Below are 25,731 nucleotides of genomic sequence, written 5' to 3'. Positions count from 1 at the left end.
TACAAACTACAATTCCTGTTAAAGAGGAACAAATTGACAAAAAATAAACACCTTTGACCACAATGTTTTTTTAATGCAGCAAAAGTTGTAAAAGTTTAAAATGAGACCAGTCTGTATAAAATCCGAAGCATACAAAAGATGGTGGAGATATTTACCAACTATTACTGAGGGAGGCTTACTGGAAACTTGCATACCCAAGGGCTTAAATTATTGAACTAACACTGAATTTTTTTTAACAATATGTGAATCACTATATGGGGTTCTTAAAATGTTACAACATATTTTGTGTTGAAAATAGGATATGACATCAACATGGGAGGTTTCCCCATGAGTGTATTTATTCTGACTAGTGTGATTCATTTGTTTAGCCTGGACTATGAACCTACAGGTTTAAAATGCTGTGTATGGTGTCAAAAAGTATAAATTGCTTTATTAGCCATACTACACAAATCTTCCATCATGAGTTAAGCTGTCTGGCTTGTAGCTGTGACTTCTGTTAGAAAAGAGCTCCATCCCTATTCTGTTTGCTCAGGTAGAGACCAGCAATATGGAGAGGGGAGCTCATATTACTGCTCATAAGATTTTAAGACAGCAGGAAGCCTCTCTCAGAAAAGACTGCAGTGAACCTGTTCTGAGCGAAACTAATGTACCTTAAAATCTATTGAGCAGTAATATAAGCTCCCTCCTTCACAATACTGGAATTTCCCTGATAGCATGTTGTCCAGACAGGTCAAATGTTTAGATCTCACCTCACTCCTGAGACCTGCTGTGATAGTGAGCTACAGCCGGGTGAAGTGCAGCTCGCTCCTCACTCTCCGGCTGTCAGTTAAATTCTATCCTTTCAATGCTTACATATGTGGATTAAAAGGGTCAAACCTGGTGTCCAGCCTGGCCGTGGAGTAGGCTGCCGTGGATTTCACCAGCTTAGAACTCACAATTGCTTCAGGTTTCAGGAAAACAAATGGCCTGGGAAACAAATGGCCATACCACCTCCTAAAAATGAATTCTATGCTTGGCCAAGTGTATATGTGCTTGGAATGAGAAGAAGAGGGGTACACCTCTGCCAGACCGCTCTGGTGGTGGCTTAAAAAAGGTCTGGACAGCTGAAATCTAACATGGCTGAGCCTCTTTCTGACATCATCGTCTGTCAGAGGTGAGTTGGGTTTGACTGACACATGTCTAATTTGAATAGGGTATTTTAAGGATGAGGCTTAAGGGAGCACACTTGGATTGATATAACAAGGACCTTTTTCCTGCCAGATTTGGAAATGGATCAGATCAGGGGAACGTAAGAAAAACAACGAAATTTTTTTTTTTTTTAAATTTAAAATAAACACTTTATAGGTGAACCCTTAAGTTGGCTTTTGCTATGACTGTTTGTACCACACATGGCAATATACAAGAATATATACAAGTCTAAAAACTGCAAGTGGTTTGATATTTTCCTCTTTAAAATCACAGCAAAAATTTATAAAAATAGAGTAGGGTTTTAATCTAAATTATTTTTGTTTAAAAAGGCTCATGAAAATGCTCTTCACTGAATACTCCTGGCTGGATGGCGTATGCCAGACTAATCTAGGACCGGTGTCTTCATGTTATGACCATGATAATTACCAAGCTATACCAGCACCGATCAATAGGTTCAGACAGGATTCATGAACAAGGCATCTAAATTACAGTATAGTCCATTCTTGATGTATGGAATCACTTTTCAAGTCAACTTCCTTGTCAAGAATAGGATTACAGTGTTAAAATTAAGCTACTAAAACATGTCACTTCAACCCAGAAGGCTGTACACAGTCAACTTTTTTGTCCCTACTTACAAAACGAGAGGAACAGTAGAGGCCCCATGTACAAGAATAAGAAACCCCATTCCGGCTTTCTAAACGGTAATACAGCTGTGTGTATGAGGCCTCACACGTCACTGTCTGTACTAACATTTTGCTCCATGAAGTATTCTAGTCTTGCCAGGCTTAAATTAGTGGTTGTACAGAATAGAGCTCAGAAAATGGAATCAAGTCTTTCATAAGGACCAAGAAACAGTTTTTAAAAACTACTGTGATTCAACCACAATGTATCATCCAGATACATCCCACAGAGAGACACAAAGTGATAATGGCTTAAAAATAACATAATTGTTGGAGGGTAGAAAACGCCAAGACCTGCACAGTGCAAACTGGTAAAACGTATGTCTATTTCATTGTTTATAAAAGAAGGTAAATGCAAAAAAGAAGTATATTACAAGTTTTACTTCTATGCACTTGACTGAATCTATAGAAAGCGCAGAAGCTGCAATCTTGACTGTCTCCATTGTTGTATAAATGATGGTATTAAAAGAGGTTATCCACCAGAAGGTGATTTTAGTACCTACCGGTACCTGCTAAACAGTAATGGACATGCTTAGGAAAGATCTGTGGGGTAATTGGCTATGTTGTGAGATTACCATAACGTTGCTGCTTTCTCATTGTGAACTGACTATTTCCTGTTAGAGTTCATTCCCTTAAACTTCAAGTTCCATGATTCCTTGTTTGTAAGCATGAGGTAACTTTTCTCCCTCCCACACATTAGCCACCTCACCGATTGAAACACACATGTGCTCACATCCATGCAATAAGCCAGTGTTTCCTGACCAGGGTGAATCCAGCTGTTGCAAAACTAAAATTTCTTAGTACTACAGTAGAATCTCCCAATAGCGGACACAGGGAATAAAAGAAGGGTCCACTATTGAGAGATGTCCCTTATTGGGGGAAAAAAAAGGCTTAAAAATCTTCCTAACACAGAATACTGTACTGTACTCACTCCAGAGTTTAATTACCTATAAAACACAGTAAAAAGCAATATTACAGTAGAATCTCCTAATGTCGTTTAACCCCTTAAGGGTTTTTCAGTTTTTGCACTTTCGTTTTTTCCTCCTTACCTTTTAAAAATCATAACCCTTTCAATTTTCCACCAAAAAATCCATATTATGGCTTATTTTTTGCGTCGCCAATTCTACTTTGCAGTGACATTAGTCATTTTACCCAAAAATGCACGGCGAAACGGAAAAAAAAAATCATTGTGCGACAAAATCGACAAAAAAACGCCATTTTGTAACTTTTGGGGGCTTCCGTTTCTACGCAGTGCATATTTCGGTAAAAATGACACCTTATTATTCTGTAGGTCCATATGGTTAAAATGATACCCTACTTATATAGGTTTGATTTTGTCGGACTTCTGGAAAAAATCATAACTACATGCAGGAAAATGTATACGTTTAAAAATGTCATCTTTTGACCCCTATAATTTTTTTATTTTTCCACGTACAGGGCGGTTTGAGGACTCATTTTTTGCGCCGTGATCTGAAGTTTTTAACGGTATGATTTTTGTTTTGATCGGACTTTTTGATCACTTTTTATTCATTTTTTTAATGGTATAAAAAGTGACCAAAATAGTTTTTTTTGGACTTTGGAATTTTTTTGCGCGTACGCCATTCACCGTGCGGTTTAATTAATGATATATTTTTTTAGTTCGGACATTTACGCACGCGGCGATACCACATATGTTTATTTTTTTTTTACACTGTTTTATTTTTTTTATGGGAAAAGGGGGGTGATTCAAACTTTTATTAGGGAAGGGGTTAAATGACCTTTATTAACACTTTTTTTTTGCAGTGTTATAGGTCCCATAGGGACCTATAACACTGCACACACTGATCTCCTATGCTGATCACTGGCGTGTATTAACACGCCTGTGATCAGTGTTATCGGCGCTTGACTGCTCCTGCCTGGATCTCAGGCACGGAGCAGTCATTCGCCGATCGGACACCGAGGAGGCAGGTAAGGGCCCTCCCGGTGTCCTGCAAGCTGTTCGGGACACCTCGATTTCACCGCGGCGGTCCCAAACAGCCCGACTGAGCAGCCGGGTCACTTTCACTTTAGAAGCGGCGGTCAGCTTTGACCGCCGCTTCTAAAGGGTTAATACCGCACATCGCCGCGATCGGCGATGTGTGATATTAGCCGCGGGTCCCGGCCGTTGATGAGCGCCGGGACCGACGCGATATGATGCGGGATCGCGGCGCCATCCCGCTTCATATAGCGGGAGCCGGCGCAGGACGTAAATATACGTCCTGCGTCATTAAGGGGTTAATCTTCACTTATCTCCCCCTAATATAATTTAATTCCCCCTTTTATACCCTGTGCCACGTTTTTGCCTGCGGTCGGGAAACCGCATACGGCCGAAAAAGCAGCCGACCGGAGGCTGCGGTTCACTCCGGTCGGCTCATAGACATACATTAACTACAGTTCCCTATACGGCTGAGTGCGGGCGGCGCGATTAAGCCCCGCCCACCCCTCCTCCCAGCCGTATACGGGAACCGTAATTACAAACCGTAGTGTCAACCCAGCCTAATACACTCCCAGCTCACACAGCAGGCTGATTCACAAGAAGCCTGCTTTGTAGATGGCCATAAAGGGGTACTTCAGTGGAAAACTTTTTTTTTTCTTTTTTTTTTTTAAATCAACTGGTGCCAGAAAGTTAAAAAGATTTGTAAATTACTTCTATTAAACAATCTTAATCCTTCTAGTACTTATTAGCGTCTGTATACTACAGAGGAAATTCTTTTCTTTTTGGATTTCTTTTCTGTTACGAACACAGTGCTCTCTGCTGACACCTCTGTCCATAGCAGGAGAAAATCCCCATAGCAAACATATGCTGCTCTGGACAGTTCCTGAAATGAACACGAGTTGTCAGCAGAGAGCACTGTGTTCGTGACAGAAAAGAAATCCAAAAAGAAAAGAATTTCCTCTGTAGTATACAGACGCTAATAAGTACTGGAAGGATTAACATTTTTGTTTTGTTTTTAAATAGAAGTAATTTACATATCTGTTTAACTTTCTGGCACCAGGTGATTTAAAAAAAATAAAAAAGTTTTCCACCGGAGTACCCCTTTAATCACAACCCATTGGGTCTGAGATACACATTTGAGATTGACAGTCATGAACTGCCATTTTTGGGTGTGTTCATCAGAAGAGCGGATGCAGGTTTTTTGGAAACCACCACTTTCAGAAAGCCCACAGTGGCGAACAGTTTACTAAGATGGGATAGTTTTCATCCCCATCACCATAAAAAGGGTATACCTTCCAAGGACCGAAAAGAGAGGGCACCTGGCTGGAGAGGAAACCTGTTGGCAGTTTTCGCTGCGGTAGGTGTAGGGCATGCAACAATATCCAACAAGACCTTTTGCAGTGTGGTAACAGGGAGAGAATATTGGATCCGTGATTTCGTAAACTGTGATACAGAAGGTGTAATCTATGTTTGCACATGTAGCCGTCCATTACAATATGTATGGAAGACAAAGAGGGCCCTCAAGAAAAGGGTCCGCGAACATATATGTGATATACAGAACAGAAGAGCCACCCCTGTATCACAGCACATATGGGAAATGCATGGGGGAGATCGTGGGGGAGATTTATCAAAACCTGTCCAGAGGAAAAGTTACCCAGTTGCCCATAGCAACCAACCAGATCGCTTCTTTCATTTTTAACAAGGCCTCTGCAAAATGAAAGAAGCAATCTGATTGGTTGCTATGGGCAACTTTTCCTCTGGAAAGGTTTTGATAAATTCCCCCCCAGTAAATCTCTCTTTGTGAAATGGAAGTTGTTCGGAGATCCCCGAGGGGAGGTGCGTGGGATAGACGTATCCTACAAAAGGAGTCGGAATGGATTTTCAGAATGGGGTCTGTAACACCACTAGGCTTAAATGAACGTTTGACATATGGCTGTTTTGTATAGTCATCCCTACCATTACTCCTCCTACTGTTCTCATTCAAAATGTTTATATTTCAAGTTATCCAACAATGGCCGCATTCACTGATATGTTGAATCATGGAGTCTGTGGCATTATTTCGTTTTGACCCTTATGTTTATTAAAATAGGTGAGAAAACCTTGCACATATCGGCTCTGATGAGCACTGTATATATGTAATTTATATCAAGACAAAGACTGCACTCACCAACGGCAACGGAGCGTTTATTTCAGCATGTGAAGTAACAAACAGGTAGGTAGAGGGAGGCGGGGGACGTACGTCCCCCGCCTCCCTCTACCTACCTGTTTGTTACTTCACATGCTGAAATAAACGCTCCGTTGCCGTTGGTGAGTGCAGTCTTTGTCTTTTCTTGATATATTCTGCATCTGTTCTATGTTTGGACTTTGCACCACCTGTGAACGGCATTCCTGTGGGATTACACACGCACTCCACCATTGCCTCGCATCACTGACATCACCGCCTTAGTCCTGCTAGCGCCTGGTCAGCCTATATCTCGCTGCACACCTATATATGTAACAGTTCATACAAGAAGTAGCACGGCACAGCGCTTATGGAGGAAACTAACGTGTTGGATATGCGTCGGTGTAGCTGGGTGCTGCTCTGACACAATGAGATTTTCATATGGTATTCAAAGAGAAGAAATCGGCAACTCACCATCTCAGCTGGTATGTTCTTCTTTATTGAAGCATACTCACGTTACAATATAACAGAGGGAGAGGGTAGTGGGGGGATAGTGATGTGCGACCGAGCTCCTGTTTCGCACACTAAGTGTGCTTCTCTTCTCTTTGAACACCTATATATGTAATTTGACTACTATGATGTTATATTGGCACGTATGTATTTTTGGTTATATTGTTTTGTATTGATTTTCCCTTCATGTATAATTTTTCTTTTTTGGAATTTTTGTATATTTAAATGATGTGCATTTTGTTTTCCTGATTGGCAAGCTTAATATTTTCCTTGTAATATTTTATAGTTTTTTTCCCCCCGTCCTGTTTTTTCACTCAAAATTGGGAGATCATTAGCTATGTGTAGACGCTCTCTGCATTGGAAACAACCTGGTTTGCATCCATTATGGGGACAGGTATATGATCACATAACTAGCCTAAATGGGTGCAATGGTTATTTGGTTAGAGAATGTGCAGAGATTGCGGGAGCTTATAGCGCTCACGTGATGCGCTCTTTTCCTTGGTTACGCGATTGGCATCTTAGTAGATTAAATAGTGATCACATGATTTCATAATGATCATGTGATACATCTCGTCCGGAAGTGACGCATTTAGGGGATATTTAAGAGAGGGCATGAGGAGCATTGGGCACCTGCAGCCTGGATCGGCAGCTGCAGTGCGATATCCATACTCAGGAGTGAGGGTAAGATCCTTTCTTTAGGCTTTTGAACTTGCAAGTGTTTAAATACGTTTGGTAGTGGTATATTGTCAGCATTCACTTTGTATCTAGACTTATACTCTGGAACTACTGGAGCTAAGGGGGTTGCTATGAGACCTGTTATGAGGAGATTTTGGACTGACTACATGTGGAGTTACTGTGTTGTAGGTAAGGTCCTGTGGGGGAGATTCTTAAAAACTACTGCCATTTCTGTTCCAGTGATATTATTCACACCTTTTTTTTTCTCCTCACATTTTCAAAGGTCTTTTGTGCTGCTTTGAAAATATGAAAATTCTTTTTCGTGCCACTTTTGTTTTTTTCGTGCCAATTTGTTTCTTGTTGCAGCCATATTGGATTTTTTTTTGCACCAAAATTGCAGAGTTTGGCCCCAAAATTGCAGCTCTTTGCGCCAAATTTTACATCCCAGAAAATTCTGGTGGAAACATATCATGAAATACTCCATGGTTACTAGTGTCCAGACAAGAGATTACTGTATAAATAAAAAAATGTCTGAGCTTAAATGTGAGTGCAGGTGCAGTGACCAAGAAAAAAAATGAATAATTTTTATAATATATATATATATATATATATATACATACATACATACATACACAAATATATATATTTTTTGTAAATTTTTTCAATAATTATTATTTCTTTTCTAAATTACTTAAACACCTCCCCACCCCCCAAAAAAAAAAAAAACTAAGAATAAAACATACAAAAACAAAACTACAACCATTTCTGTGATTTCTACACTATCATAAAGCTGGTGTGAAATGTTTGATGTAAACTGGACTCTCTCCCCTTTGAAATAAATATTAAACCCAGAAACTACAGATCACCAGGTTTATTTATACAGCTCAGTAATTGTGTGGGTTTTAGTCATTCTTTTCCAAAATGTAGTCTTTTTGGGAAAATCTCGGTAAAAACAATGACATATGAAAACACGCAATGGTCCAGATTTATTAGAAATGATATTTAGCCACTGTGTTTTTACATACCCGATAAGGCATTTAGGCCTAGATTTAGCAATGTGAGTGGAACCAAATCTGTCAGGTTTTGGCTGTAGCAACCAATCACGGCCCAGCTTTCATATCATTACGAGTTCTGGTAAAATGAAAGCTGAGCTGTGATTGGTTGCTACAGGCAAAAGTGGACAGTTTTTGTTCCAGTCACGTTGATAAATCTGGGCCTAAATGTCTTAAAGGGGTACTCCACCCATAGACATCTTTTCCCCTATAAATACAAGTCTATGGGAGTGGGCATGATGGCCACCAAGCCCCCTCCCATAGACTTGCATTGAGGTGGCAGGGCCGTGACGTCACAATACTCCGGCCCCTGTATCGCCAGTCATCAGGCACGGAGCGAACTTCTCTCTGTGCAGCAGATGACACATGGTGCTACAAGAGAGATTGTGGGGGTTCCCAGTGGCGGGACCCCCGCGATTAGACATCTTATCCCGTTTCCTTTGGATAGTACCCCTTTAACAGGTATGGAAGAACACAGTGGCCAAACATCATTGCTGAATTACTATTGTTTATACAGATTATGGGGGAGATTCATCAAAACCAGTCCAAAGAAAACGTTGCTGAGCAAAGTTGCCCATAGCAACCAATGAGATCCCTTCTTTCATTTCTCAGAGGCCTTTTCAGAAATGAAACAAATGATCCGATTGGTTGCTATGGGCAACTTAACTTTTCCTCTGGACAGGTTTTGATAAATCTCCCCCTGTGTGTGTGTATGTGGGGGGACGGGGACAGGTGTTGGGGGTGTATTAGGCTGTCGCCGGAGCTCTGTCAGCAGCTTACCTCCCCTCTCCCATTGTGTATGAGGGACATCAGGTGACATAACTGTCGCTGACAGCTATTATAGGTTTATTCCACCTTTAGACTACATACACACATACCGTATCCACTGTTGCCGATTTCATGCTGTTAAATCAATATAAATAGTTGAGAACAGAAAAAATATGCAGCAGATACAGTATGTGTGAATGTACCCTTAGGGTAGGGTCACATGTTCCGTATATTGCTACTTATTTTTCTAGACATTCAATAGTTTCGCAATAGGTAGCAAAATCAGCTGCAGAAAATACGCAGCAAAATGCGGCATGTGTGACCCTACCTTTAGGGTACGTTCACATGGGCGGATCACCTGCAGAATTTCCGCAGCATTTTGGCTGCGGACAATCCGTAGCGGATTTTGCTACCACTGACTTCAATGGGTCAGCTGAAAATCCGCAATAGAGGTAGATTTTGCAGATTTTTCCTTCGGACCCATTAAAGTCAATGGTAGCAAAATCCGTAGCAGATTTTCTGCAGGAAATACGCTGCGGAAATTCTGCAGGTAATCCGCCCGTGTGAACGTACCCTTAAAAAAGTGGTTTTCCCATCTCTATAGCTAGGATATGCCCTTGATTTCATGATCCGTGGAGGTGTGATCTCTGGGATGCCCAATAATGGTGAAAATGAAGCTAATGCAGTGCTGGTATAGTGTTCCATCCCCTTCTGCATTTTTCCTTGCACAACATTGCTTCTGGTCACCTGACCAGCTGCCCCCAGTCTCTAGTCTGCGACTACAACATTTTATATAAAACACATACTGAAATACATGTGATCTAGGTGTGAGGTAGAGATGAGCGAACTTACAGTAAATTCGATTCGTCACAAACTTCTCGGCTCGGCAGTTGATGACTTTTCCTGCGTAAATTAGTTCAGCCTTCTGGTGCTCCGATGGGCTGGAAAAGGTGGATACATTCCTAGGAAAGAGTCTCTTAGGACTGTATCCACCTTTTCCAGCCCACCGGAGCACCGGAAAGCTGAACTAATTTATGCAGGAAAAGTCATCAACTGCCAAGCCGAGATGTTCGTGACGAATCGAATTTACTGTAAGTTCGCTCATCTCTAGTGTTAGGCTGTGGAGCTATGGTAGGGTGCATGCACACCACGTTTTTGCTATACAGTTCCCGTATACGGTTTCAAGTTAAAAACCGTAAGGAACCGTATAGAAAACTGTATGCATTGACTTAACATTGTAAACCGTATGTCAAACGCATCATCTGGTTTAGTCCGTTTTGCATCTTATACAGTTTTGTCCGTTTTTTTTACCCGTACCCAAAACTGTAGTCTACCACGTTTTTTTGGTCCGGGTGAAAAACCATATTAAACCGTATACAGTTTTTTTTAAACATGGGAGTCAATGGGAACCGTAAAGAACCATATGTGGGTACGGTTCCATCCGGTTTTCACCGTATGGTTTTTGACTTTGCACAGTTTTTTTTCTAGGAATTTCAAACAAACAAGTAAAACTTTATTCAAAATGGAGTGAAAAGTTAAAAACGTATACGTTTTTTTCTTAACAAACGGATGCAAACTGACATCATTTTTCCAACCGTATATGTTTTTTAACTGTATACGGGTTTTAGTTTGTACTCGCGTTTTGATACAGTTTAGTCAGGTTTTGAAGAATCCGTTTTTCATCAAAAACCTGATACGGGAACTGTATTGCAAAAACGTCTTGTGCATGCGGCCGTAGCGCTAGTCATAAAATACACCTACGTACACTTTATCTATAAATTCATCAACACAACGCTCTTCAATGCCTGCAAAAAGCGCCATTTTTCACGTGAACCCTGGTCTCGTATAGCAAACCGGTAAAAGTTATCAACCCCAAGAGGTACTTGTCACTAAGCAGTGTTTCCCAACCAGTGTGCCTCCAGCCGAAGGCTGTCCGGGCATGCTGGGAGTTGTAGTTTTGCAACAGACAGCTGGAGGCACACTGGGAAACACTAAAGGATTCGAGCCATATCAAGAAAACCGGTGACATTGGATCAGGTGGACGCTCTGAATACGGATATCATAGTATACATAGCATGTAATGCCAATGGCTCCATCTACCACAAATAAAGGAGAATAGTGTTATAATAGATCTATAGTCATAGCACAAGCCATATTATCCTGAAGGCACCATCTTATCTGGAGTTCATGCCAGCCTGGCCAAAGTGCTATAGCCCTGCCTCTGAAGGTGAGGGCATCTGTATCCATCCCAGCAGGGAATCCATACTCCTGGAATAAGCAGTGCCAGGCATACCCTCCCCCCACCACAGGGCCCTTCAGTACCCTGCAGGAACAATAGGCCATATATATAGCCTAGCAGCCCCACATCCATCCAGTGACAGGAGCAGAGCCCTGGTGCCTAGTCTAAGGCCTAGCACCGGAGGACTGGCAGCAGCTCCCACATCCAGGCCTGTGGTCCTCCAGCCTGCAGCCCAGATGCCATGCCCCACCCGCGGCACAGCGCTGCCCTCCCAGCCGGCAGCCCCGGTCCCATCCAGCTTGTACTTACGTGAAAACAAAAAACAAAGTGGTGGACCCCACTAGTAAGGCAGCGGCAGTGGACACAGGGATGTATTTCGTAGGCTTAAACCTTTTTCCAGTGCTGCTGGGCATTCTGTAGGTTACACATCACTAGTCAGATCCCAAGAGAGAGGCACCAGGGGGGAGAGAGGGGCACTGACCGCACGACTCACGGAGGAGGGAGACACACACACTGAATGGGGAGGGGGAGCAGACAGACATGAGAACAGCTGACCTGCTCGCACAGGAAATCCCACCCCACCGAGCCCAGCCCTCCGCCTGCCGACGGCTTAAGGTGGATCCGCAGAGATCCTCCCGGTACAGGCGGCAGCGGGCATGTGTGACAGGGCACTGGATGATTAAAAGCCTCATACACACGAGCGGCTTCACCATCCGTATTTCAGGGGTGGCACACAAGTGTATCAAGATGTGGAACGGAATGTGCAGAGGTGTTTTTATTTTTTTATCAGACCAACTCCTCCCATAGGCTAAGTTCACACCACGATGCGTTTCCCGACATATTTTCTTTTACCTTGCTCATTTTCTTCAGCAAAGAATTACAATTATGCCATAAAATATGTAAAAATAACATTTTATGCAGTGTGAATTTTCCCACAAGCTTATCTTAAAGGGGTATTCCAGGAAAAAACGTTTATATATATATATATATATATATATATATATCAACTGGCTCCAGAAAGTTAAACAGATTTGTAAATTACTTCTATTAAAAAATCAATAATTATCAGCTGCTGAAGTTGAGTTGTTGTTTTCTGTCTGACAACAGTGCTCTCTGCTGACATCTCTGCTTGTCTCGGGAACTGCACAGAGTAGAAGAGGTTTGCTATGGGGATTTGCTTCTAAACTGGGCGGTTCCCAGACAGAAAAGAACAACTCAATATCAGCAGCTCATAAGTACTGAAAGGAATAAGATTTTTTAATAAAGGTAATTTACAAATGTGTTTAACTTTCTGGAGTCCGTTGATATATATATATAAAAAAAAAAAAAGTTTTTTCCTGGATAACCTCTTTAAATCCATATTAGATCCGCTTTTTTGTGGTCCTGTGATGATGTCAATCTATAGGACTGTTTAAATGTTGCGTCAGTATGTTGAGTTGTCTTGTCATCCGTTTCCCAGTGTAAGGCGCCTTTTACACTGCCGGTATGCTCCAGTAAATTCGGTCGTCAAACTCCCTTTTTTTTTTTTTGGGCAATTTTGCCGGAGCATACCCGTAAATAATGGGTCCTGATGGACCCCATTGTATTCTATAGCCGCCATTATTTTCGGAGGGAAAAGCCGGAGAAAAACACAATTTTTTTTCTGGCTTTCCTAAAATTACAGGCTTCAGGCTTAGGCTTATTTCACACTGCCATTGCACCTCGTCAAAAACAGTCGTCAAACTCTCTTTTTTTTTTCTTCCAAGTTTGACAGGTGTCATTTTTTTGGCATCATGAAATCTGAGGATTACCAACGGATTTTGGGTCGCACTGTACAGCCCAGTGTCAGAAAGCTGGATTTGCATCTAAGATCTTGGGTCTTCCAGCAGGACAATGACCCCAAACATATGTCAAAAAGCACCCAGAAATGGATGGCAACAAATGGCTGGAGAGTTCTGAAGTGGCCAGCAATGAGTCCGCATCTAAATCCCATTGTACACCTGTGGAGAGATCGTAATATTGCTGTTGGGAAAAGGCACCCTTCCAATAAGAGAGACCTGGAGCAGTTTGCATAGGAAGAGTGGTCCAACATTCCGGCTGAGAGGTGTAAGAAGCTTATTGATGCTTATTGGAAGCGACTGATTTCAGTTATTTTTACCAAAGGGTGTGCAACCAAATATTAAGTTAAAGAGTACCTATCATCAAAAATGTTTTTGATATGTTAGAGCTGATTGTATATAGAACAACTTTGTAATTAGATTTAATTTAAAAAAATGCTTCCTTTTATGTGTTTTTTAGTTTTGAAAATGTGGCCACTAGGGGTCTCCCTAGCCGCAATCTTTTCATTGATTTTGGACTCACGCGGGCCTGGCAGTGAGTCCGAAATCGCAGTGCTGGCTGAGCACGTGACCAGCTCAGCGCAGCTCTCCGCCTGTCAATCAGACAGGCGGGAGTGCTGTGCTCACATGCAGGGCACTGAACACCGAGGATAAGCGGCGCTCTGAACACTGGGGACAAGCAGGCATCTGGGCAGTGAGGACAAGCGGCGCCCCGTACACTGAGGACAAGCGGCGCCCCGTACACTGAGGACAAGCAGATACTATTCCCATGCCCCCCCCCCCAAGTGAGGGCGGAAGCAGTCCCCCCCAGCAGGCTTCAGTGACGCGGAGCCTGCAGGGGCATGCCCACATCCTCCTGCCGGGTGCTCACACTAAGTGAGCAAGAAGATAGGTAAGTTACAGAGCTTTTTAAAGCTCTTTAAAAAGATTTTAAGGGCAGGGAAGGTGTTAGATGTAGTTAGGGAACATAGCTTAAGTTGGAGTTTGGAGTTTGATGTGACAATATGTCCAATTAGCTTTTTCCCTCCCTTTTTTAGTTTAATTCCAATACACACAAAGGGAATAAACATGTGTATAGCAAAACACGTGTTACTGCAATCCTTTTCTGTGAGAAATACTTCATTTTCTTGAAAAATTTCTGGGGTGCCGACATTTACGGCCATGACTGTTTCAATGGCCTGAACGTGACTCCATAAGGGGCAATTGAACTATTTTAAGGAGACCATACAATGCAGCAGATCATGCTTAAAATAGCGCATATGTCCCAAACAGAGTCACGTTCAGGCCGTATGATCTTTTTACAGCAGAGTCAAAAGCGTGTACTGCTGCGCTGCGTTGTCTGTAGCGCATACGACATGACATTGAAATAAATGGCATCAGCTGCCCTGCATTACAGTATATTCTGGTGGTATATGCTGACCGATACGTCAAATGAGAGGTGGTAACACAGTGTGAACCTAGCCTTAGGGTACGTTCACATGAGCACACTCAAAGCGTATTTTACGCTGCAGATCCGGCGATGAAGGACCGCTGCATGGTGGCTTTACATGTACCTGCTTGGTGCAGCAAAACGCCGCTACGAGCAAACACAATGCGATGTGCGAGTTGCCGCGCATGCGCGGTGTACTCGCACACATCATGGCCACTCCCCCTGCTCCATGAGCTAGGCCGAGAGCTGCCGCGACGTGCGAGTATACTGTGCATGCGCGCTGTGACTCGCGCATCGCAGTGTGTCTGCTCGTAGCAGCATATTGCAGCTCTGAGCAGGCACATGTAAAGCCACCATGCAGGGGCCCTTCAGTGGCGAATCTGCAGCATAAAATACTCTGTGGGTCCGCTCGTGTGAACGTACCCTTAGGGTACGTTCACACATGCAGATTTTGTAGCGGATTTTCTGCTGCGGAATGGGCGGGGTCAAATCCGTTGCGGATGAGTTTTCCAGCCAAGTCAATGTGTTTTTACTTTTGGTTGTTCACACCCAGCGTGTTTTGTTACGTAAAATACGCAGCTGATTTGTCTGTTGTTGCGTATTTTCAAACGCTGTTGCATTTTTTCCGTCCAGTTTGCTGCGTGTTTCCTGCGTTTTTTATTGCAGATTTTCCCTGTTCATTTCTATGGGGCAAGATCTTTAACTTTTATTTGCGTGTTTTATAATGCAGATTTTCCGCTGTGTAATTTCTGTAATATTTTAAATAAAGTTTATTGCATTGGCTGGGGCAGGAAGTGTTTTTTTTCACATTTCTTCACAGACAAGATCACAGCATCTGTGGAGAAGTTTACCTCACAACTTGTTGTTAAGATGATGGGGGTTACAGTCGGATAAGCCTGAATGTCCCCAAATTAATCTTGTTGGTGAGTGATTTAAATGTGTATAAGAGCTTTCTATGTTATATTAGGAGTATCTTTGGGGCACATTTGTGGCAATGTGTGTATTTTTTTTTTTTATATTTTAGGGTTGTCATTCCAGCTTGTTTTTAATTTTTATATTTGCTTAATTAGCCAATTTTTTTTGTTTGTAACTGGTTATTAGTTACCAGTATTGATGTATACACACATGGTGACATTTAACTGTGTGTTTGATTTCAATAACTTTGGAGTACTGCACTTTTTTTTTTTTACATATTTTTTGTTTTTGTGCATGTTTTATCTTTTGAAACACTTCGAAAAACCTTTTTTGTTAAATAAAGTATGTTAAACACCTACTGTGTTTCTAAAATTGTGTCTATCTTTATTGTGATGTGTCCAGATTGAAGCCAATCCTGCATTGTGGGATCCAGTTGCTGATGGCTTCCGTAATCGGAATGTAAAGGCTGAGATATGGACCCGGATCTGTTGCACCCTCTATCCAGAATGGGATGAATTATCCGAAAAGTTACAGATTCAGATTAGTAAGTTTGTGATGATTTGTGTATGTTGGTTCTATGTTTTATCTTTATGTGCATTTTTTTTATTGTGTTTTCAATTATGTTGTAGACAATGCTTTACCTTTTTTTTTTTTTGGTTTGGTAAAGGTTTATATATATTTTGTTTGGGGTTTTGGTCTTGTTTCCTTGTATATAAACTTAAAGTTTGCTTATCTTTTCTTGTATGTCCCTTTTTTACTTTGCCCATAGTGAAAGATGTGAAAAGTCGCTGGCGCTCGGTAAGGGACCAGTTTTGTAAGCAACAAAATGAGGCTGAGAAAAGTGGTTCCTCTCCATCAAAAAGGAGAATTGACCAATTGAAGTTCCTAAATACCAGCAGAGTGTTATGTGAGTAAGAATGTTGTTTTTTTGGGCTCACATATTTACTATTACTCATTTGTCTTTTGATCTTTTTGGATAAGGCTTTTGCACCCTGACCATTCAATTAATGGGCAAGGTAGGGTGTGTTGAGTTCTTCACCTTGCCTTCATGCCCCCCTGACCTAGATATGAACATAGTGTTTGTGTGTGAATTCAAAAAAATCTGTTTGCTTAAACCAGGGGTCTGCAACCTTTCAGACAAAAAGAGCCACTTGGACCCATTTCCGAAGAAAAAAAAAAACTGGGAGCTGCAAAACCATTGCGACATTTAAAGGGGTGCTCCGGTGCTTACACATCTTATAGGGGTCTGATTATGGTCAACCGCAGGGCCGGCGGCGTGTGACGTCACGCCTCCGCCCCCGTGTGACGTCACGCTCCGCCCCTCAATGCAAGCCTACGGGAGGGGGTGTGATAGCTGTCACGCCCCCTCCCGTAGGCTTGCATTGAGGGGCGAAGCGTGACGTCACGCGGAGGCGTGACGTCACACGCTGCCGGCCCTGCGGGAGCTATAGCACTGCAAAAAAAAAAGTTAACAAAGGTCATTTAACCCCTTCCCTAATAAAAGTTTGAATCACCCCCCTTTTCTCATATAAAAAAAGTTGACCGCCGCTTCTAAAGTGAAAGTGAAAGTGACCCCGCTGCTCAGTCGGGCTGTTCGGGACCGCCGCGGTGAAATCGCGGCGTCGGGAACAGCTGACAGGACACCGGGAGGGCCCTTACCTGCCTCCTTGGTGTCCGATCGGCGAATTACTGCTCCGTGCCTGAGATCCAGGCAGGAGCAGTCAAGCGCCGATAACACTGATCACAGGCGTGTTAATACACGCCTGTGATCTGTGTAAAAGATCAGTGTGTGCAGTGTTATAGGTCCCTATGGGAGCTATAACACTGCAAAAAAAAATGTTAAAAAAAAGTGTTAATAAAGGTCATTTAACCCCTTCCCTAATAAAAGTTTGAATCACCCCCCTTTTCCCATAAAAAAAATAAAACCGTGTAAAAAAAAAAAAAAATAAACATATGGGGTATCACCGCGTGCGTAAATGTCCGAACTATAAAAATATATCATTAATTAAACCGCACGGTCAATGGCGTACGCGCAAAAAAATTCCAAATTCTAAAAAAGCGCATTTTTGGTCACTTTTTATACCATTAAAAAATGAATAAAAAGTGATCAAAAAATCCGATCAAAACAAAAATCATACCGATAAAAACTTCAGACCACGGCGCAAAAAATGAGTCCTCATACCGCCCTGTACGTGGAAAACTAAAAAAGTTATAGGGGTCAGAAGATGACATTTTTAAACGTATAAATTTTCCTGCATGTAGTTATGATTTTTTCCAGAAGTGCGACAAAATCAAACCTATATAAGTAGGGTATCATTTTAACCGTATGGACCTACAGAATAATGATAAGGTGTCATTTTTACCTAAATATGCACTGCGTAGAAACGGAAGCCCCCAAAATTTACAAAATGGCGTTTTTTCTTCGATTTTGTCGCACAATGATTTTTTTTCCGTTTCGCCGTGCATTTTTGGGTAAAATGACTAATGTCACTGCAAAGTAGAATTGGCGATGCAAAAAATAAGCCATAATATGGATTTTTAGGTGGAAAATTGAAAGGGTTATGATTTTTAAAAGGTAAGGAGGAAAAAACGAAAGTGCAAAAACGGAAAAACCCTGAGTCCTTAAGGGGTTAAAACACGCAGAAACAAGTCAGCAACATAACAACGGATTTCCGCCCCAATCCGCAGCAGAAAATCCATTACAAAATCCGCACGTGTGAACATACCCTTAGGGTGCATTCCCACACACCGGATCTGCTGCGGATTTGAAGTTGCAAAATTCGTAGTAGCTGATCCGCAACTTCAAATTTTACATTGTAATTCTTACGTATTTTTTATTTCAGTAAAGTGATTACCTTGATAAAGCTGCAACTGATGATTTTACAGTTGCAGAACTGCAACTTCAAATCCGCAGCGGTGAATGTAACTCCACTGCAAGTTTCGCTATCATTCACTTCACTGGGTTCGGGTAAAATCTGCAATAGTGGCAGATTTACAGATTGCTGGCAGACCCATTGGAGTGAATAATAACAAAACTTGCTGCAGATTTCATGTTTTTTGCTGCAGCTGTGAAACCAAAACCAGGTGTGGATTATAATAAATTTGATAATATTAAAGGGATACTTCTATGGAATTTTTTTTTTTTTTTCAAATCAACTGGTTCTATAAAGTTTAACAGATTTGTAAATTCTTCCATTAAAAAATCTTAATCCTTCCAGTACTTATCAGTTGCTGTATGCTCCAGAGAAAGTTGAGTTGTTCTTTTTAGTCTGACCACAGTGCTCTCTGCTGACACCTCTGTCCGTATCAGGAACTGCCCAGAGTAGAAGCAAATCCCCATAGCAAACCTCTCCTGCTCCGGACAGTTCCTAACATGGACAGAGGTGTCAGCAGAGAGCACTGTGGTTAGACTAAAAAGAATAACTTAACTTCCTCTGCAGCATACAGCAGCTGATAAGTACTGGAAGGATTACGATTTTTAATAGAAGTAATTTACAAATCTGTTTAACTTTCTGGCACCAGTTGATAAAAAAAAAAAAAAATTTCCACCATAATACCCCTTTAAGAACAGATGCCACTTTTACTCTTTTTTAATCCACTCCTTGTGTGGAATGGATTCAAAAAGAAAACAAAAATAGAAGTAGCATCTGTTATACTATTTAATTCATGATACGAGCCTAGTTTTGGCTTTAAAGCTGCTGCTAAACTGCAACAAGCCTGCACAGTATAAGAACAGTCAAAGGCTAAGTGTCCACTTGGTTTTTTTCTGGCAGTTTTTGGAAATCTGTCACTGCAGTTTTTGAGCCAAAGTCAGAAGTGGATCCATAAGGGAGGAGAAGTGTAAGTCTTTCATTTATATGTCCTATTCCTATTGAATACACTTCTGGCTTCGGTTCAAAAACTGCAGTGGCAGTTTTCCAAAAATTGCCAGAAAAAATAAACAAGTGGAAACTTAGCCATAGGCTGGAATTCCACTTGGCAGTTTTTGGAATACTGCCACTGCAGTTTTTGAACCGAAGCCAGCAGTGTATCCTAAAGGGATGGGAAGTATAACGGAAGGACTTACACTTCTCTTCGTGCTGCATCCACTTCTGACTATGGGTCAAAAATTGCAGTGATAGTATTCCAAAAAACTGCCAAGTGGAATTCCAGCCATAGAACTGTTTCTTACCAATGTGTTTGTATACATCCATAATACAGATAATAAGAGGAATTTACCATTGGATTACCCTGCTTATTTTGGTATTAAACACACATTTTTGGGTAACTCTTTTAGACTCATTCAAGAATACAACTTAAATGTTGTGTGGCATTTTTAGCTTTTTACAGTGGACAGTCATTTATGAAATGTGATTTTTCTTTCCATTGATGCAAAATTTGTGTTCAAACACTCAAATTCTTTGTGCCATGCCAGCCTAGACCACACTTACAAATTTGTCTACATCTAAGCTACTTTCATGAAGAATGTGCACCTTTTTGATAAATGTGGGGGAAGTAAATATGAAAAATAGATAAAATACTGATGACATACTAATCCAATATGAATCAAATATGGTACATGTGGATGCATCTGTATTTTAATTCCTCTCCACAGACATCAGTAAGTTTTCTCCATATGCAACACAAATAAAAGTAGCACAAATTAACATTAGCTCTATATTTTTAACCATAAAAATGAATGTACTACAGATGCAAAATACGCTAGCCTTATAGCAGGCCTTAGGCTATGTTTACATGATGGAATTTCTGTGCGGAATTCCAATGCGGAGATTCCATAGCAGCAGAGTCTCATTGATTTCAATAGGATTCTGCTGCACTGTTTACATAGCAGAATTTCTGTGTTGGAAACATCTGGCGCGGAGATTCATATTCCGGTGTCCGCAGAAAGATACACGTGTCTTTTATTTCTGCGTACTCCGCACAGAAATGCACAGATGGGGCATTTCCGAGTGGTCTTAGTGCCAGCAGGTTAGAGTCCCTTCTAGAGATGAGTGACTCTAGTGAATACCGGCAGTTAACTAATGGAGCTGTGTTTCCCCGTGTTTTGTGTGGGTGGGGCTTAGATATTTTTATGTATAGGAGAGTGCCCAGACTATGGAAATGCCTCATCCTCTGGGTCTTTACTCAGGCTGAGGGATAAATCAAGGCATCCCAATTTTTTGACCACATATAAAGTTATGGGCAGTTGTCGCTTGTGTAACTTGTTATAATCATCATCATAAACAGCAGCAGTTCGTTGCTTAGACCAGTGCTGCTTTTGTGATGTAACCCTTATCCTACTGTAATCCCCTCTCTCCCCTGCTGTAGAACTGTGCAGCACACTTTCTCCAGAACTATGTGATGGCAGAGGAGTAGATACTGTCCTGTCATTGGTCAGAGAAGTAAGGTAAAGGAAGTTGTGTGTATTGCAGGGAACAGCCCCGCCTCCTGAAATATAGAGAATATAAAATAGCTAAGCACCATGAAGAGGATTCATAGGGACTCAATAACAGAAGTGGGAGCCCTGAAATAACCTTTTCCTCAATCTAAATGATTAACTAAGCAAAGTATGTACAATCTCCTGTATTAAATCTCACTTACATGTACTGAATGACGCCCTCATTTTATATTTCTTGTCTGTCAAGTACTGTTAACCTAGCATCCAGAGACAAAACACACAATAGGAATAAACAGTCCAAAATAAACAGAGATACAGAGATGTCATCCAGAGGAACCACAACTTTACTCATATTTGTGCAAATTATATATATAAATATATATATATATATATATATATATATATATGTATTTGCCAACTATGGGTATTTTCTATAATGTTAGTGTAGGGACTCGCAAGAGACTGAGGTCCCTTGGCGTGGGTTGTGAGCTTGCGTATTTTGGCCATAATAGTAACTAATACCTAATGTTTATCATTTGGAGTATATATTTTTATCATGTGGTCTTGCCTAGCGATGATGGGGGAGCCCGGGTTGTCAGTACTTTGTAGGGTGCAATAAAAGATGCTCAACAGTCCGCCTGATGGAATAGTATGGGCGTATAGGTTGTAAGCCAGCATGGTGCACTACACGTTATCATGTTACAGGCACCCTGTATATTGCCTTATCTGTGTGCAATTATAACACTAAGCAGCTACCCTCCATATTAATAGAAGCAGGGCCGGCCGAAGACCTTGTGCTGCCAAGAATGAACCGTATGTGCGTACGGTTCCATACGGTTTTCACCATACGGTTTTTGACTTTACACAGTTTTTTTTCTTGCAATTTCAATCAAACAAGTGAAACTTTATTCAAAATGGAGTGAAAAGTTTTTTCTTAATAAACAGATGCAACGAACATCATTTTTGTAACCATATACGGTTTTTAACTGTATACGGGTTGAAATTTGTACACACGTTTTGATACAGTTTAGTCCGGTTTTGAGGAATCCGTTTTTCATCAAAAACCTGATACAGGAACTGTATTGCAAAAACGTGGTGTGCATGCACCCCTACCTGACTTTGTACCCAGTAACCAGTAAATCTGGCCTTTTTCAACTATGGGTATTCCTTCTCAGGAATTTTTAAGTATCACACACAATGTTTACTAGTCTCATCCACGATAAATATGATTATTAAATATCCATGATCCATTATCAATGTCCATGATGTATAATCTTGAAAACCATGATCTATGAACACCATGTGGTGTTTCTTCTTTGGGCTCCTCCATTTATCCACCATAAATACTATTGAGTTCATGATATTTTTCTAAACACTGGTGGCTGGATAACAAAAAAAACTAGAATAGTAATAATGTTATAGTGGCTTAGGAAAGTAAATCCACAGAATATATCTTCTGGAATGTTGGGGTTGTAAGTTAAAGAGTACGTGTCATCAAACCATATTTTCTAAACTAACTAAGATTTTATTCCCTAACTACTCCTAACACCCCCTCCTGCCCTAAAAAAAAGTTCCAAGCTCTAAAAAGCTGTGTATCATACTTTTCCCCTTGCTCACATTGTCTGAGCTCCCGGCAGGAGAAAGTAGGTGTTCCCCAGCATGCGCAACGTCACTGAAGCCTGCGAGAGCTGTGCCTCACCATGCCCCGCATGCACTTCCTGAGTTTGGACTTTTGCAAGTCAGGGTGGAGCCCAAACTAACTGTTTGACTTGCACAGGGAACAGAATAGAGCCACCTAGTGGCTGTTTTTTTTTCTCATTAAATCATATTAAAAACATATAAAGGTTGAGAATTTTAAAAGCAAGTAAATAGCAAAGTGTCTTATAATTACATAAGGAACAATATATTACAAGTTTAGCTTGGTGACTCTTTAGGTACTCTTTAAACACTCTATAGATTTACAAAAACATTTGCATACAGTCGTATGCAAATGTTTAGGCACCCCTGACAATTTTCATGATTTTCTTTTATAATTAATTCATTTATACAACTGTATGTGTGTACCCAGCCTCACATACATGCATTAACATTTTGGCAGCTGTTTTTAGTCTTTGGCAACCCAGCATGTCCATCAGCCAGTAGGAATAGTGTGAAATATGGCCAAAGTTTCATATACATACATACATATGTTAGGTACATCTTGCTAGTGCCACTTTTTGGACCCCTTTTGCTTCCAGCACTGCCTTCATTCTTTGTGGCACATTTTCTACAAAGTGCTAGAAACAGTCCTCATAGATTCTTGTCCATATGGACATGATGGCAGTTTCTGCAAATTTATTGGCTGCACATGTATGATGTAAGTCTCCAATTCTATCACATCCTAAAGGTGATCAATTGGATTGAGATCTAGTGAGTGTGGAGGCCACTGGAGTACAGTGAATTTATTGTCATGTTCAAGAAACCAGTTTGAGATTATGTGAGCTTAGTGACATGGTGCACTCAGGTAGGCTGTTGCATTTAAACAATGCTCAGTTGGTACTTAGGGGCCCATAATATGCCCCACACCATTACAAAACAACACCAGCCTAAACCTTTCATGAAGAGCCGGATGGATCCATGCTTTCATGTTGTTTAACCAAATTCTGACCCTGCTATCTGAACGTCACAGCTAAAATTGAGACTCATACGACCTAGCAACCTTGGCATTGTAACCTATACAATTTATTCGCTTGTGGGACTCTGTAGCACTATGTCAGTTTTAGTTTTTTGGTATGTTTTCCCTTATGCTCTGCCTGACTGATGCTCCCACACATTCTCTGGACACCAGTCTATTTGTTTTGTTCTTTATTAATCTTGTCTAAAATTTCTCAATGAAAAATTACCGTAAAAAATAAAATAAGACCAAGCAACATTTATCCAGTCTTAAATTTCCCAGTTTTGGTGAGCCTGTGCGAATTGTTTCCTGTTCTTAACTGACAGGGGTGGCACCCGGTATGGTCTTCTGCTGCTTCAAGGCTCTACATGTATTGTGCATTCAGAGCTTGTATCCTGCATACCTTGGTTGTAACAAGTGGTGATCTGACTTACTGTTGTCTTTCTGTCATCTCCAACCAGTCTGCCCCTTCATCTTACCTCTGACATCAACAAGGCATTTTTGGCCATGCAACTGCCGCTCACTGGAAATTTTCTCTTTTTCTGTAAACCCCAAAGATGGTAGTGCGTGAAAATTTTAGCAGATCAGCAATTTGTAAAATAATTAGATTAGCAAGTCTGCCATTAAGTCTCCATTCTGATGTTCAAATTAAATGTCAGCAAGCTGTCTTGACCACATCTACATGCCTAAATACATTGAGTTACTTAAATGTGATTGGCTGATTAGCTATTTGTGTTAGCAAGCCATTAAACAGGTGTACCTAATAAAGTGGTCAGTGTGTGCATGAAAATATGGAAAATATTATATATATATATATATATATATATATATATATATATATATATACATACACACTCACAAAGCCTCTGCGTGGAGATGATATATAGCATGCATACCTAAGGCACTTGCTAGACTATATAATTGATCATTACTATGAGAGACTACTTGATGAATGACCATCACTAGCCTCGGTATGAAAATTACTACTGTAAGTTCCAACCAGGATTACAAACTGTTCAGCAACTCATTCAAAGAAATGAAACCATTTATTACAATATGTTAAACAACATGCCAATGATTCAGTATTAATAACATTGACGTCAGTAATCCCTTCTCTTCACAAAACCTACACTCATCTTGAAAGATTTTAGACCAGAACTAGTGATCTTACTGGTTTCAGTTCACACCCTACGACTGACAGACTAGCAAACAATGGACATGTGACAGTACAGCTTTTCTTTAACATATCTGTGCTTGGCTGCATTCACACCTCGTTTTCAGCCTACAGTTGCCGGATCCGGCAGGGGGAGGGGAAAAATGGGCGCTCCCGTACCCCAGCCGGACCAGCACGGAAATCCATTTACTCTAATGAGCTGACCGGAGTAAAACGGTGACTCCGGTCAGCTCATTTTTTACCCGTATCCGGTTTTGTGACCAGTCTAAAACCGTAGTATACGGCATCCCGAGCAAATGCCCAGGGGGGTCCTGAGATCCCCCACCACATGTCGGCGGTCGCCACAAATCGCCGGTGAATTTACACGGGCGATTTGCGCGATTCCAAGTCATAAGGGTCTCTGGTGACCCTGAAAATAAGGGGGATCAGGGGTGTCTTGGACCCCTGAAGGGATAGGAGTTAGGTGGCAGGGGTGCCACCCCTCCTATCCCTGCTATTGGTCGGTCAGAAGCGACCGACCAATAGCAGATTGGGGGCGGGGGGGTTAAAGTTCAGTTCCCACCCACTGTAGTCCGGGCAGAGCAGGGGAACCTTCGGTGACCAGCACCGGAGGTCACTTACCATCGGCGATTGGCTGCAGCGGGCGGTGATCAGCGGTGGCAGCAGGCGGGAAAGACGTGCGGCTGGCTCCCTGGTGCAGACTACGGAAGCCTCAACAATAAGACATTGAAAGAAGGCGGCACTCACCATGCAGGGAAGCTTTTTTATTCACTCAGCGGTGACATCAAACGGGAAACAGGTGGGGGAGTGGGGTGGAGGAGGGGTTAGCCGGGACATGTTGTTTCGTGCACCCTGCGCACTTCCTCTAGCCGGATGAGTTGCTTAGCAACATCTGGAGGGCTACAGTTTGAGACCATGATACAGTGGTTTCTAAACTGTAGGACTCCAGATGTTGCAAAACTACAACTCCCAGCATGTCCAGACAGCTGTTTGCTGGTTGGGCATGCTGGGAGTTGTAGCTTTGAAAGGTCTGAAGGGCCACAGTTTAGAGACCACTGCACAGTGATCTCCAAACTGTGGCCCTCCAGATGTTGCAAAACTACAACTCCCAGCATGGGTTGGAAAGTACGGAAATACCC

The 25,731-nt window shown here is 41.6% G+C and overlaps 1 protein-coding gene across 4 annotated transcripts in view; it reads right to left on the bottom strand.

The window, feature by feature from the left end:
- Positions 1–23,922, bottom strand: part of ZDHHC8 (zinc finger DHHC-type palmitoyltransferase 8) — a 96,890-nt gene extending 72,968 nt beyond the window's left edge. For 2 of the 4 annotated variants that reach the window (XM_056532649.1, XM_056532659.1), the window contains exon 1: positions 11,537–11,760. In XM_056532649.1, the coding sequence (XP_056388624.1) occupies positions 11,537–11,640 (104 nt within the window). In that variant the 5' untranslated portion in view covers positions 11,641–11,760. Of the gene's footprint in view, positions 1–11,536; positions 11,762–23,897 lie in introns of those variants that run through there. The other 2 variants (XM_056532682.1, XM_056532664.1) reach the window with 2 other exon arrangements.
- Between the last annotated feature and the right edge of the window lie 1,809 nt (positions 23,923–25,731).

This window comes from Hyla sarda, chromosome 1, assembly GCF_029499605.1.
Source record: "Hyla sarda isolate aHylSar1 chromosome 1, aHylSar1.hap1, whole genome shotgun sequence".
Taxonomy (NCBI): domain Eukaryota; kingdom Metazoa; phylum Chordata; class Amphibia; order Anura; family Hylidae; genus Hyla; species Hyla sarda.
Note: the sequence above shows the minus strand (reverse complement) of the source record. Positions and strands in the feature narration are given on the sequence as shown.